This window comes from Chelonia mydas, chromosome 27, assembly GCF_015237465.2.
Source record: "Chelonia mydas isolate rCheMyd1 chromosome 27, rCheMyd1.pri.v2, whole genome shotgun sequence".
Lineage (NCBI taxonomy): Eukaryota > Metazoa > Chordata > Testudines > Cheloniidae > Chelonia > Chelonia mydas.
In genome coordinates, this window is record NC_057860.1 from 5444547 (window position 1) to 5459500 (window position 14954).

General features: G+C 50.6%; 1 protein-coding gene across 1 annotated transcript in view; it reads left to right on the top strand.

Annotated features, from left to right (window-relative positions):
* Positions 1–1674: 1674 nt before the first annotated feature.
* Positions 1675–14954, top strand: part of LOC102947829 (corticotropin-releasing factor receptor 1) — a 118095-nt gene continuing 104815 nt past the window's right edge. The window contains exon 1 of the mRNA XM_037886932.2: positions 1675–2022. Coding sequence (XP_037742860.1) covers positions 1987–2022 — 36 coding nt within the window. The 5' untranslated portion in view covers positions 1675–1986. The remainder of the gene's footprint in view (positions 2023–14954) is intronic.

Here is a 14954-nt window from a genome sequence, read left to right on the forward strand (position 1 = left end):
GTAGCCCGAGTATTATGGCCCCCAGAATTGCAGCAATGTTATTTTATTGCAGTGCTTTGAACAACTGCTTTACCTTATTTTATAAAAGCAACCCCTTCCTCTGCCAGCTTCCCCTGGAAATGACTCCGTCCAGGCACACTAGGCAGCCAGGAGTAAAATCCTCTACAAGATCGACAATGAGGAATCTGGTGGCACCGTAAAGACTAACAGATTTATTTGGGCATAAGCTTTCGCGGGTAAAAAACCCACTTCAGGTGGATGGAGTGAAAATTACAGATACAGGCATAAATATATATTGGCAAATGAAGAGAAGGGAGTTACCTTACAAGATCTACCCAGATCTATTCCTCCTGTCCTGGAAACAAACTGAAAATTGTACCCTGGGTCCAGGAATGCCAGGAAACAAAACAAGAAGCAGCACCTATTTTGTCCTGACTCTATCCCCTAGTGATCCCAGGGAAAATGACAGTGGGGGCTGTCACCCCTGGGGGCTTTCCCTCCGTGCCAGGGTGAGACAGCACTTCCCAAGCTCCCCTGGAGTGGCAGTGAGAGCAGGGGAGGTTAAGAGCCAAGACTCCTGGATTCTAGTCCTGGTTTTGCCACCGACTTGCTGTGTCCCCTTGGGCAACGTCACGTCACCTGTCTGTGCCTCAGTTTCCCCTGCTGTAAAATGGGGATCAATTACACTGATTTCAATGCGGGTTCAAAGTTCTTGGAGTCTGAGTTCACAGGACTTGATCTGAAGCGCTCACGTTTCCGGAGTCAGACAGGGACTGGGGGGTGGGAGATGGGCCATGTCCCTGGAAAGACACCTGTGCATTCAATCTGGGGATGCCAGATTAGCTCAAAGCTGTCACAGAAGGAGACAGAAGAGCGGGGACGTGGGGAGAGATAATCGTCCTAGGAGTTGGGGGGGGGGGGGAAGAGTCCGACAGCGTAGGGCTGCTGGGACTGTCCTAAAATCCCCTGCCCAGCTTCACCTTCCTCAGCAGCGCCGGAGGAGGGGGGGGGGGGGGGGAAGGCGCCGGGCCGCAGTACCGTCCCAGAAACACCAGAGGCGGCTGCGGGCACAGGCGTGGATCCCACCCCCGCTGGCTGGTGGCAGGCGGCAGAGAGCCACCCCCACCCGGGGACAGCTCCACCCCCCCCCCCAGCCTTTGTCCCGCTCGCTGCAGCGCCCCCCCCCCCCCCCCCCCCCCCCCCAGCAGCCTGCTGCCCCCCTGCTCCGGCGTGCGCCCTGCGCCCCAGCCTGCCTGGTGCGCTCCAGCCGGGCTCCTCTCCCCGGCGCGCACGGTCCATGCCTTGGAGAGCGGCCCATTGCCATGTCCGGCCGCGCCGGGCGTCCCCCAGGCTCCGCGCCTGCAAAGCTGCAGGAGTGAGTTAAAAATACCCAGGATCCTGCCTCCTCCCCCGGCCTCAGGCTCCCCCCTGCAGCCGATGCGCCGGGCTCAAGCCTCTGCAGCGCCAGCCTCGCCGCTGGCATCCGCCGGCTGAACTGCTGCGGCAGGAGCCGGGACTGGAGAGGGATTAGGGAGCCGCTGTCTCGGGCGGGCTCCCAGGCAGCCGGCTGCAGAGAATCGGGTCCTCCCCTTGGCTGGGCAGGTTGGAAGTAACTGTTGCAAAGGGCGGGGGAGTGGAAAGGCGAGGGGGAGGGCTGTGGGGGAGGAGGAGGAGAGAAGCTGGTGGGAGGATGGCGAGGAGAGAGCTGTAACCCAGCCCCATCCGAACAGGGGAGCTGGAAGGTGGCAATCCAGGAGCCGGAGCGGAGCAAGATTATAAAAGGAGGACACAGGCTAGAGCAGAGGGACAGCGCCTGCTCCCAGAGACCTTGCTCCCCAGGCTGGGAAACCTTGGCTTCCTCCCAACTCCTTCTCCTTGACAAGAGCATCTGAAAACAGCCCAGCGCCTTGCTCCCAGCCAGCAGAAGGGCTCCCCCTCAAAGCATGCCTGGGGCAGCTGGGCCAGGTAGGAATTAAAAGCCCCAGGATGGTGCTGTGGACATGTCCTCATATCCTCCTTCAGGTAAGAGCCACTCCAGTTCTCCTGCTGGGTTTGTCAGCCCTGTCCCCTGCCCCAGAGATAAGGCCCCCTTGGGATGTCTTATCCCTTGATTGTGGAGTGAAGGGAAAAGTGAAAATCTGTGCTGGGAATCCTTCTGCGGGGTGACACTGTGGTTGGGGAGAGTGGCTATATTTCTGTTTATAAATAGAAGCACCATGAAAAGAGAAATCGGTGCACAAAGCAGATGAACTTCCAGCCTGGAAGCAGAGAGAAGTGGAGGAGCTACATGGAGGTAGTTTCTGCCTGGCTTTCCTTTCACGCAGATTAGAAAACCCAATCTCAGTAGTGCTAGCTGGGCACCCGCAAGGAAATGGGCTTAAAGGACACACTCTGGTGTCATAGAGAGTGAGCCGGCAATGAGAGAGTGTCAGCCCATCTTTCCTCCAAGCAAATCCTCTGGCATGATGCTCCACACCTCTCTTGCTTCATTTCCTAGTAAAACCATCTGCTCACCGGTTTCCTTAAACTGCAGGAGAGGAAAGTCCCCCTCTGCCTTGGCTGGGGTGAAGCAGGCATGGCAAATACATGTCATGCCCTCCCAACCTGAGTTTTGAAATAAACATTCTTTTCAAAGAAATATACTTTTTTCCAAAAAAAATTGCTCTGAATAAAGCGGTAGCCGCCTTTCGTTTTTCAGAGGCGAAGAAAATGCAAAATTCAGCTGCTCAGGAAATGACATTTCTTTTTCTCCCATGAAAATGTTCCGGGTTTCATTGAGAAACCAAAGACTTACAAACTGAACGTTCTTCCGTTGCCAAATGGGAAGGGGGGGAATTGTTTTTCGATGAGCATCTGAACGTTTTTCACAAAACCGGACATGTGGGTTGAAAAATGCCAGCTTTTTCTTGACAAAAAATGTATTGACAGAAATGTGTTTGACCAGCTCTATGCAAAACGCTGCATTAACGGCAGTAAAGTCCGCATCCTTCAAATGACAGTCAGCAAATGCAGAGGTTCAAGTTCGATCATCCCTTTTAGCACAGTGGTCGTTTGCCTGCTGTGGGTCTGCGTGTTAGGTTATACTGCACCTTGGACAACAGGAACAGTGAGAAGTCTTTAGATACTCATTTTAAGCCGAAAAACTAGGAGTCAAAAGTGCCAACAGTTGCTAATAATTGTTCATAAGTATTAATAAGCTGTTGGAAGCTTCTGTCTTGAATGACCTGAGTTTCTGTTGTTTTAACTGTGCAACCATACTACGGCATGAACAGAGCGTTCTGTAGTGAAATTCTGTGGTGGTCTTTCTTATGAAAATAACGGGAAATATTGCCTGTTTCGAGTTAGCATTTAAATGGTGCTCTGTACTTTCACTGTCTTTGATCACAAAAATAGCTGAACCTTTCCGCCATCATTCGTTCCAAGCACAACTCACCCTTGGGCAGAGATCAGTTCTGGAGAATTCCAGCCCAAATGATTTTAGAAATTATGATCAGTTCACGAAGCGGGGTAGAGGGATGAGAACGGAAGTAATTGAGCAGCCTTAGCGACTGCGGGTTCGAGCTTTCCTAGTGTATAATGCGTGTGTAAAATAATCAGTAATATACCAGACTCACCGTAATAAATGTACATGTCAACGCACCTCATAGGGTCATGGAACTGCAGGGTTGGAAGGGACCTCAAGAAGTCATCAGGTCCAGCCCCTGTGCTGAGGCAGGACCAAGAAAACCTCGCCCATCCCTAGACCATCAGACACTTTGCTTCCTTCCCCAGACCTGAAGAAGAGCTCTGCGTAGCTCGGAAGCAAGTCCCTTCCACCAACAGAAGTTGGTCCAACCTCTCCCACCTTTTCTCTGTCATATCCTGGGACCAACATGGCTACAACAACACTGCAAATTAGAGCATCCTTGCCAGGTGTTTGTCCAAGCAGTTCTTCAAAACCTCCCTTGGAAGCCAATTCCACAGCTTAACTATCCATATAGTTAGAAAGTTTTTCCTAATATCTGACCTAAATCTCCCGCACTAGGGCCCTGGTTTAGATGGTTATCTGAACTAACATACAGTGTGCTCACCTCTGATGGATCACACCATGCCCCATAGCTCCCTTCCCACACCAATACTTTCCTCTCCACACCGCCCATCAGTTCCTCCCAAGTGGGGCCTCTCTGGGGAAAGGCTGGTGGCTTCCTACCATCCTCTGTCTATGTAGAATAGATGAACTGTTCTCCAGTGTCTTCAGACCTCTTTGTTGCTCAAGTTCTGGGCAGTCTTTGCAGGGCTTGGGAGAACTCAGAGTCCCTCCTACGTGGCAACAGAGTGGAACAGAGATGCTCCGAGTGGCTCAGAAGTCAATCAGGGCCCCTAAGCCAACGAGCCAGTATGGCTTCTGCTAACTCTGGTGACCACCCAAGTGAGTTCAACCAATCAGGGAACCAGAACCAATGTCAAGTGATTTACGCGACCAATCACAACCATGCAACCCAGCCTGAAAGAAGTCAACCTAAAAAGAAATACAGTCAATTAAACTTTAAAAAAAAAAATAGAAAATTAAACCCCTCCTCCAAGCGGAGTTTTTGCTCCAAAAAGAGAGAACTGCCAGAGATGCCATGAAGTCCACTAGGGACTTCGCTATTGGTATCAATTTTGCGCAGATCCTATGGTGATAGATGGCAGTAAAAAATCCAGAGAGAGATGTGAAAATTTGCTGCAAAAAGTTCACCCTTATCCTACAAGTGATTAAAAAACCCAAAAATGTTCATGTGACATTTTGTCAGGAAATGTTGACATTTCATACAATTACTGCAATTTCCAAATTGTTTTACCAGCCACAAAATTGACATGTTTTGATGGGAAGGGAGGGGGGGAAAGAAACCTTTTGCTGCAAATCTTTTGCCCAGCTCTAATAATAGTAATAATGAAATACAAAACTCAGACACCTCTGCTCAAAAGCCCAAGGGAACTGTGCATGTGTGTGTTTGAACTAATCACCTGGATCATTTCATGTCTCCAGCGAACGAGATAATAGTGCAACGAGTGCTGAAAGTAATTTTTCCATTGTTATCAGATGGGTGTGCAGAAACACAATCTGAGAAGCCAATGGGAAAATCGGAAACCCTGCGTAGAATCCCTGCGTATGTTACGCAGATCCACTGGAAGGTTTGCGCCCTAAAAGCCTCCCCTGAGCAGCTCGTCTTGAGTGAAGAGATAGGGCAGTTATGCATCACCAGCATTTTTTTCAGCGAGTCTAGGGAAAGACTGAATCTAGCAGACAAAGGAATAATGAGATCCAGTGGTTGGAAGCTGACACTAGGCAAATCCAGACTCAAAGCAAGGCCCAAATTCCAAACAGTGAGCACAATTAACCGTTGAGACACCTTAACTAAGGACAAGGTGGATTCTCCATCACGTGAAGTCATTACATCAAAGCTGGATGTCCGCCTAAAACATACGCTCTAGTTCACCTGGAAGTTACGGACCGCATGTAGGAATCACTGTGAGTGGTTCTCTGGCCCCTGTGATGCAGAAGGTCAGGCTGGGTGATCACAGCTGTCCCTTCTGGCCTTAAAAACCTATGAATTCATGCCCTCCCAATCCCTGCGGGGTCAGCCTCAGGCACTTTGTACAGAGCACATCCGCTCTGAGCATCTATCCCACTTTGAGTCTCTCTCTTTGCCCTGGTCTACACTAGGACTTTAGGTCGAATTTAGCAGCGTTAAATCGATGTAAACCTGCACCTGTCCACACGATGAAGCCCTTTATTTCGACTTAAAGGGCTCTTAAAATCGATTTCCGTACTCCACCCCTGACAAGTGGATTAGCGCTTAAATCGGCCTTGCCGGGTCGAATTTGGGGTACTGTGGACACAATTCGACGGTATTGGCCTCCGGGAGCTATCCCAGAGTGCTCCATTGTGACCGCTCTGGACAGCACTCTCAACTCAGATGCACAATTGTTTGCCATTGCTCTGACGCAGGGAGGGGCGACTGAGGACACGGCTTACAGGGTTGGCTTCAGGGAGCTAAAATCAACAAAGGGGGTGGCTTTATATCAAGGAGAATTTCAGGCAGGACTTCACGGAGGGTTCCAATAAGAAATGGTGCACCTAAGTTATTGTTCTTATCGGAACAAGGAGGTTAGTCTGGCCTCTGATTGATACATGGCTAGATTTACCTTGCTGCACCTTCTCTGTGAGTGACTGCAGTGTGACCTAGAGGAATGAGTCCCCTAGACAGGGGAGGGGGGGAAGCAAATGAGTACAAAACAAATCTGGTCTATTTCTTGTTTTGATCCACTCCATCTATCTTTTACATCTTTGGCTGGCAGCAGACGGTGCAGAAGGACTGCATGCCATCCACATCTCATGGCTGCTTGGCAGAAGATGGTGCAATACGACTGCTAGCCATCCTCATCTCTTGCCTGCCCGGCAGAAGATGGTACAGTACGACTGCTAGCAATCCGTATCGCCTGCCTGCTCACCATAAGACGGTTCAATAGGACGGACTGCAGGACTAAAGGGAATGACCTGGTCAAGTCACTCCAAATTTAGTCCATGCTCCCATGTCTGCCCAGGCGCTCCTGGCCGACGTGGCCAGGAGCACCTCGGACATGACGATGACGGCTACCAGTCATATTGCACCGTCTGCTGCCAGAAGGCAATGGGTTGATGCTGCTGTGTAGCAATGCAGTACCCCGTCTGCCAGCACCTAGGAGACATACAGTGACGATTACCTGAGCGGGCTCCGTGCTTGCCGTGGTATGGCGTCTGCACAGGTAACTCAAGAAAAAAGGCACAGAACAATTGTCTGCCCTTGCTTTCACGGAGGGAGGGAGGGAACGGGGGCCTGACGATATGTACCCAGAACCACCCGCGACAGTGTTTTAGCCCCATCAGGCATTGGGATCTCAACCCAGAATTCCAATGGGCAGCGGAGGCTGCGGGAACTGTGGGATAGCTACCCACAGTGCAACGCTCCGGAAGTCGACTCTAGCCTCGGTACTGTGGAAGCACTCCGCCGAGTGAATGCACTTAATGCACTTAGAGCATTTTCTGTGGGGACACACACACTCGAATATATAAAACCGATTTCTAAAAAAACGACTTCTATAAATTCGACCTAATTTCGTAGTGCAGACATACCCTTTGAAACGCTGCAACACCAAAAAGACCTTCGGTAAACTGTGACTGAATCCCCCTTGGAAGCTTATTTCTGTGCAGTGAAAGGTTGCCCTGGATTTGGGGCTGGCTCCTTTCCCTTAGAATCAGAATTCTGCCTTCATTTATGTACTTATTGATTTTTGGACGAGGGAAAAGCCAGTGACAGTGAAAATAACAGAAATTAAGCTACAAACAGGCTGGGAAGGGGAGTTGCTGTGAGAACCAGAGCAGTTTTCAGTTAATCGACAGGTTCATTGGAGTGACGGCGACTGGAGAGGAGACTGAGTGATGAAGAAATTCACTCAGAAGGGCCATTTTTCTTATGCTGCAATATTAGACGCCTCCCTAGACAGTGATGTTCTGAGGAACTCACCTGAAAAGTAGCTGAAGCACATAAAGTTGCAGCACTATTCATTTTTGGCTTGTGTCTTTTTCCTAGTCACTCTCCCTAAATCTGGGCTCTCCATGATGTCCCCCTCTCTCTCTCATGAGCACAGACAGAGAACAGCTCCCTTGGTACAGTGCCTACTCCTAGGGGGCAGGTCTGTCTTTCTTTTTCACCGACAGTCCTTCCCCAGTCTGCTTGCGCTCCTAGCTAATGCTTTGGGTGAAATCTTGGCTTCATTGAAGTCAACGGTAAAACTCCCATTGACTTCAATGAGGCAAGAAGTTCATCGATTCTCTGGCAGAAAGGACCAATGTGATCATCTCATCTGCGCTCCTGCAAAACACCTGGCAGAGAAACTCACCCGGATATTCTGGCACAGCTTCTCCCTTTACAATGTAGAGCTCAAAGTGCTAAATTAAGGAGGAGTATCTTTATCCATTTCGATGGATGGGTAAACAGAGGTGCCCTCAACCACTGAGTGAGACGGTAGCAGAATTCAGGTCTTGTCCCAGGCAAGAACCACGGTGGTCCCAGTTGCAAACTCTCAGCTAACTAATCATATTTGCACATCCTGTGTCTGTTCGGTGACTAAAGCTGCAGGGTTGAGCTGAAAAGTTCACCTTGAGGGGCTTTGTTACGAACAGAGCTGTTCAGAAAATGGAATTCCCATCCCATGGGAGCCCTGGATTTCAACGTTCGTTTTTGTCCTGAAACGGGACCAAACAATGTTGACATTGTGTTGCCGTGCAAAAAGCCCGGAACAATTCCAGATCTGCAAAGTCTGAGCGTATAATTTTTGACATCATCATCCGAAGCGAAACATTTCACTTCCAAAGCATTGGTGGTTTGGCCATTTTCCAAACAGCGACATTTCAAAACGTCAATATGAAATGAAATGTTTCCATTTCGAATTTCCCCATGGGAGAAATTTGTTGAAATTGACATTTGCCCACGAAAAGGGTGGTTTGCCGCGCTATGTTGGGAGAACGCTTTGGTCAAAAAAACGTTGCCTGGCTCTAGCCAAGAAAGACATTCATAGCACAAGAAGCTTACAGAATACTGTCCCCAGGTCTGTATTATTATAATCAGCTGTGTTACTTTTTATTGGTCGTATCATAGAGCCTAGGAGTTCTAGTCAGGCTCCCATTGTGCTAGGTGCAGTACAAACAGAACAAAAGGACATCCAGTGCCCCCAAAGAATTTACAATCTAAAGAGACAAGACTGACCCCGGGTGGGGGAGGGAAGAGATAAAACACAAGCAGAGTGAACAATGTGTAACACTGTATAATCTGTAACAGGGCAGCCTGCCCCTTTAGGCACCAGGAGGCCTGGGACCAGTCAGCCCTGTTCATTTAGCCCGGCCCTGATACACATGTCCTGGGTGGTGCATTGCAGAGGAAAGTCCAGCAACTGAAGGCTGGCTGGGGAGGAGAATAAGGACTGGGGAGACTATTCTGATGTGAGACAAGAACCTGGACCCAGGCTTAGAACCGGCTGAGGCCTGCCAGGGGACACTGGGAGGAGGATGCCCCTGACCAGGATGGTTGGGATGACTGGAGCCCAGGGCTCCGGCTTCAGACGGTGAGATGGGCTATTGCTGTTGGGAACCCTCCTGTAAAGGAAGAGGGCTGAAGGCTGAGCCCTGTGGGGCTGAAGACTCTTTTATTTTGTTGTTGTTGGGGACTCGGAGTAAAGGATTCTGTTCTCCTGTAAGGGGTTGAATGCTTGCAATTGGCTTGGCCGGAAGGATAAGTCACCTCTATGGTGGGAAGAGGGTGAAGAACGGTGAGGGGAAACTGAGGCAGAAGGTGATGCAGCACTGGGTCTCACCACGAGGGGGTGCTATGGAACAGTTCTTAAACCCCACCACTCCTGCAGGAAGTTCCAGTGTTTTTACAGGAACTCGCTGTTATTCAGTGGAATTTGCCCGTCAGGTTGGCTGGGATATTAAGGATCCAGGAGCTTTTCTTGGCATCAGGCTGTTTAGACGTCACCTCCATGCTTCCCTGTTGAATTTGCTGCTTGTCCAGGGGGTGCCTCTCCCGAGCACCAGGGTTCCCCAGATTTCGTCACTCTCTGATATTCAGACATTACAGATCTACAGATGAGATGCTTTTTGCACTGCCAAACAGTACTTTTTTCCTTCCCTTCCAATCCTCTGAAGTGAGCTCCTAAGAGCCCAGAACAGAAGAGTTTGACCCCTTGGAAGTGTCTGGGGCAAGTTCAGCTCCCCCATACCTGAGATCAGGTGCAAATTGATCCAGAAGAGGGCAGAAGCATCAAAGTAGCAAAACTTGCACCAATTTGCTATTCGATGGGTCTGATCCTGATCATAGTTACTGGTACAAATGAGGCATAACTGTACAATCAGTGTATGGGACAGGAGAACCAGGGTCCAATGGGTGTGCAGAATGGGTGTAACTTACCCCCGATCCTGCGCCATTGAAGTCAAGGACCTTTGCCATTAACTTGGTGGGAACAGGAGCAGGACCATGCCCCCACAGAGTTAGGCTCTGTGGGCCAGATCCTCAGCAGGTGAAAATCAGCGCTGTTGCAATTGATGCTGCTTTGTCAATTGCATTCACTGAGGAGCTGGCCCCGGCTGTCTGGTTCTGATCTCATGTTGGTGTCAAACTCGAGTGACTCCACTGAAGTTACATTCATGTAAATCTAGAGCAAGTGAGAGCGGCATGCGGACCAGAGAGAGATGGGACTTGGTTCTCCCCTCTTGGGTCCCCTTTGGAACCTGTGGGTGGGACACACCCCTGCCGGCATGACCCAGGTGATCTGATGTTTTGCCCTCCCTTTGCATAGGTGTAAATGAAGAGAGTGGGGAGCCAGGGGGACGCAAATATCTGCACCCATGGGAGCAGGGGAGCTGAATGTGACCAGGCAACTCAACTGTGGGCATAGGAGTCACCTCTTTTACAAGGAGGAGCCCACAGAGGGAGATGCACCATGGCGTGCATAGGAAAAGGCGGGGCAGCTGAACCCCGGTGCCTTGGAGAGCTCAATGGGGCTTCACAGCAAGGACTGCAGACCTAGGTAGGGGCCAGGAGAGAGATCATAAACCAGTCACCACTATTCTAGTCTAGTCTAGTCTAATCTACCTACTGTCCTTCGTCTAGATAGCTCCATAGTATTCAGGGCCAGAGGTATCAGTGAAGTCAGATGGCAAGAAGCTTTCATCTAGAGTACACACCTGGGATGGGGGGGAGGGGCGGATACAACTAATAAGATTAATGATGTGCATAAAATGTTCACCAGGCTTCTTTCTGCCCCACCCACCAAGCGCCCCAGGGGCCAGGTCTAGCCTCATAGAGACCCACAGGCTTTCAGGCCCAGGTTCTCAAAGGTATCAGTGGAAGTTATGAGCTGTGCCCTGCCTTCCACCTCCCCCTACCAGCCTCGCTCGGTATGGGTTATTGCATAGTCTCAGGCTTTGTCTACACTACGAAATTAGGTCGAATTTATAGAAGTCGGTTTTGTAGAAAGCGTTTTTATACAGTCGATTGTGTGTGTCCCCACACAAATGCTCTAAGTGCATGTAGTCGGCGGAGTGTGTCCACAGCACCGAGGCAACCATCGATTTCCAGAGCGTTGCACTGTGGGTAGCTATCCCACAGTTCCCGCAGTCTCCGCCGCCCATTGGAATTCTGGATAGAAATCCCAGTGCCTGATGGGGCTAAAACATTGTCGCGGGTGGTTCTGGGTACATATCGTCAGGCCCCCCTTCCCTCCCTCCTTCCGTGAAAGCAACGGCAGACAATCGTTCTGCGCCTTTTTTCCCGAGTTACCTGTGCAGACGCCATACCACGGCAAGCATGGAGGCCGCTCAGCTCACCGTCACCGTACGTCTCCTGGGTGCTGGCAGACGCGGTACTGCATTGCTACACAGCAGCAGTTAATTGCCTTTTGGCAGCAGACAGTGCAGTGTGACTGGTAGCCGTCGTCGACGTAGTCCTGGGTGCTCTTTTAACCAACCTCGATGAGGTCAGGGGCGCCTAGGCAAACATGGGAGTGACTCAGCCAGGTCATTTCCCTTTTAAGTTTCGTCTCATGGCTATTGAGTCCTACCGGCAGTGCACTGTCTTTTAATCAGCAGCCAGCAGAAGATGATGGCCAGCCGTCATACGGCACCGTCTTCTGCCGAGCACCCAGGAGATGACGATGGCTAGCGGTCGTGCTGCACAGTCTGCTGCCAGCAAGACGTATAAAGATAGATGAAGTGGCTCAAAACAAGAAATAGACCAGATTCGTGTTGTATTCATTTTCTCCTCCCTCTGTGAAATCAACGGCCTGCTAAACCCGGTTTTGAGTTCTGTCCTTGAGGTTTTGAGTTCTATCCTTGAGGGGGCCATTCTGTTTCTCGCAAAGCCACCCCCTTTGTTGATTTTAATTCCCTTTAAGCCAACCCTGAAAGCCATGTTGTCAGTCGCCCCTCCCTCCACCAGAGCAACGGCAGACAATCGTTTCGCGCCCTATTCTTTGGATTGCCCTAGCAGGAGCAGATGCCGTAGCACAGCAAGCATGGAGCCCGTTCAGCTCACCCCAGCAGTTATGACCATTGTAAACACCTCGCGCATTATTGTGCAGTGTATGCAGAGCCAGCACCTGAAAAACCAGGCGAGGAGGTGACGGCAGTGCAGTGATGAGGACATGAACACATTTTTCTTTAAAACCGCGTTCCCCTGCAATTTGGAGATCATGGTGTTAATGGGGCAGGTTCATGCGGTGGAACGCTGATTCTGGGCCCGGGAAACAAGCACAGAATGATGGGACCACATAGTGTTGCAGGTCTGGGACGATTCCCAGTGGCTCCGAAACTTTCGCATGTGTAAGGGCACTTTCATGGAACTTTGTGACTTGCTTTCCCCTGCCCTGAAGCGCAAGAATACCAAAAGATGAGAGCAGCCCTCACAGTTCACAAGAGAGTGGCAATAGCCCTGTGGAAGCTTGCAACGCCAGACAGCTACCGGTCAGTCGGGAATCAATTTGGAGTGGGCAAATCTACTGTGGGGGCTGCTGTGATACAAGTAGCCAACGCAGTCATTGAGCTTCTGCTATCAAAGGTAGTGACTCTGGGAAATGTGCAGGTCATTGTGGATGGCTTTGCTGCAATGGGATTCCCTAACTGTGGTGGGGCTATAGACGGAACCCATATCCCTATCTTGGCACCGGAGCACCAAGCCGGCGAGTACATAAACCGCAAGGGGTACTTTTCAATAGTGCTGCAAGCTCTGGTGGATCACAAGGAACGTTTCACCAACATCAACGTGGGATGGCCAGGAAAGGTTCATGATGCTCGCGTCTTCAGGAGCTCTGGTAAACGTAAGGGGGAGACGTTTATGGCGGGGTGGGTGGTTGATGCAAATCGCCTGGCTGCTGAATACGCGCAGCCAGACACCAGGGCAGTTAGAAGAGCACAGCAGGAAGCACTGCGCATCAGAGAAGCTTTGAAAACCAGTTTCATGACTGGCCAGGGTACCGTGTGACACTTCTGTTTGTTTCTCCTTGATGAAGACCCGCCCCCTTGGTTGACTCTAATTCCCTGTAAGCCACCCGCCCTCCCGCCTTTGATCACAGCTTGCTTGCAAAGGAAATAAAGTCACAATCATTTAAAAAACATGTATTCTTTATTAATTGATTATAAAAATAGGGAGATAACTCACAAGGTAGCCCGGGTGGGGTGTGGGAGGAGGGTAGGAGGCAAGGAAAAGGCCACTTTAAAACTTGTTGAATGCCAGCCTTCTATTGCTTGGGCTGTCCACTGGGGTGGCGTGGTTGGGTGCCCGGAGCCTCCCACTGCGCGTTCTTGGGCGTCTGGGTGAGGAGGCGATGGAACCTGGGGAGGAGGGAGACAGTTAAACAGGGGCTGCAGCGGCAGTCTGTGATCCTGCTGCCGTTCATGAACCTCCACCAGACCCCGGAGCGTGTCCGTTTGATCCCGCAGTAGCTCCAGCGTTTCCTCATGCCTCCTCTGATCTTCCTGACTCCACCTCTTCTCATGTTCATCGCCCCCCATCCTGTACTCTGCTATTGTGTCCCTCCACACAGCTCTGTCAATGCCAGACGACTGCATGAGCTCAGAGACCATTTCATGGCGGGTGCGTTTTTTTCGCCGCCTTATCTGAGATAGCCTTGGGGACGGAGGAGGGAGGCTTGAAACATTTGCAGCTGCTGGAGGAAAAAAAGGGAGTGAAGTATTTTAAAAGATACATTTTACAGAACAATGGCTATACTCTTACATGGTGAACAACACTATTCACATTACATAGCACATGTGATTTTTGGTACAAGGTCGCATTTTGCATCTTATATTGAGTGCCTGCGGCTTTGGTGTTAGAGATCACACATGCAGGGCCGGGCAACAGAATTCGGCTTGCAGGCAGCCATGGTAAGCCATAGTCTTTCGGCTTCTGCAACCTTCATAACAGCAGCCCCCTCCTTTCCCGTACCAAGCAAAGCCCATTGAGTTGGCCATTTAGTGCTGCAGTTTTCCTGTTAACGTGCAGCAGCAGAAACCAAACTAACCCCCTCCCCCATCCAATTATCTGGGATGATCGCTTTACCCCTCCCCCCACCGCATGGCTGGTATCAGGGAAGATCCCTGTTAGCCAAATGCGAACAGCTCAGCGTCAATGGCCCCCCCTCCCACTGCGTAGCTAACTGCGGGGAGGATTTCTTTTCAGCCACAGGCAAACAGCCCAGTAGGAACGGGCACCTCTGAATGTCCCCTTAATCAAATTCCCCTATTTCAACCACGTTACCATGAACGATATCACTCTCCTGAGGATAACACAGAGAGATAAAGAACGGATGTTGCTTGAATGCCAGCAAACACCGGGACCATACGCTGCCAGGCTTTGTCATGCAATGATATCAGATTACTTGCTACTGGCCTGGCGTGGTAAAGTGTCCTACCATGGAGGACGGAATAAGGCTGCTCTCCCCAGAAACCTTCTGCAAAGGCTTTTAGAGTACCTCCAGGAGAGCTGCATGGAGATGTCCCTGGAGGATTTCCGCTCCATCCCCAGACACGTTAACAGACTTTTCCAGTAGCTGTACTGGCCATGAATGCATCCCAAGTCCTCAGGGCTACTTAATCATTAAAAAACGCTTGCTTTTATAACATGTATTATATTTAAAAAGGTACACTCACCAGAGGTCCCTTCTCTGATGTCGTTGGGTTGGGAGCGTATTTCAGTCAGGGTGATAAAAAGATCCTGGCTGTCGGGGAGAACGGTGTGCTGTGTGTGCTCTCCTCAAGCTCGTCCTCCTCCTCCTCGTCTTCCCTGTCCACAAAATCCTCAGCCATGGCAGAGAGTACCCCATCATCAGAGTCCATGGACAGGGGTGGGGTACTGGTGGCGGCCCCCCCTAGAATTGCATGCAGCTCAGCGTAGAAGCGG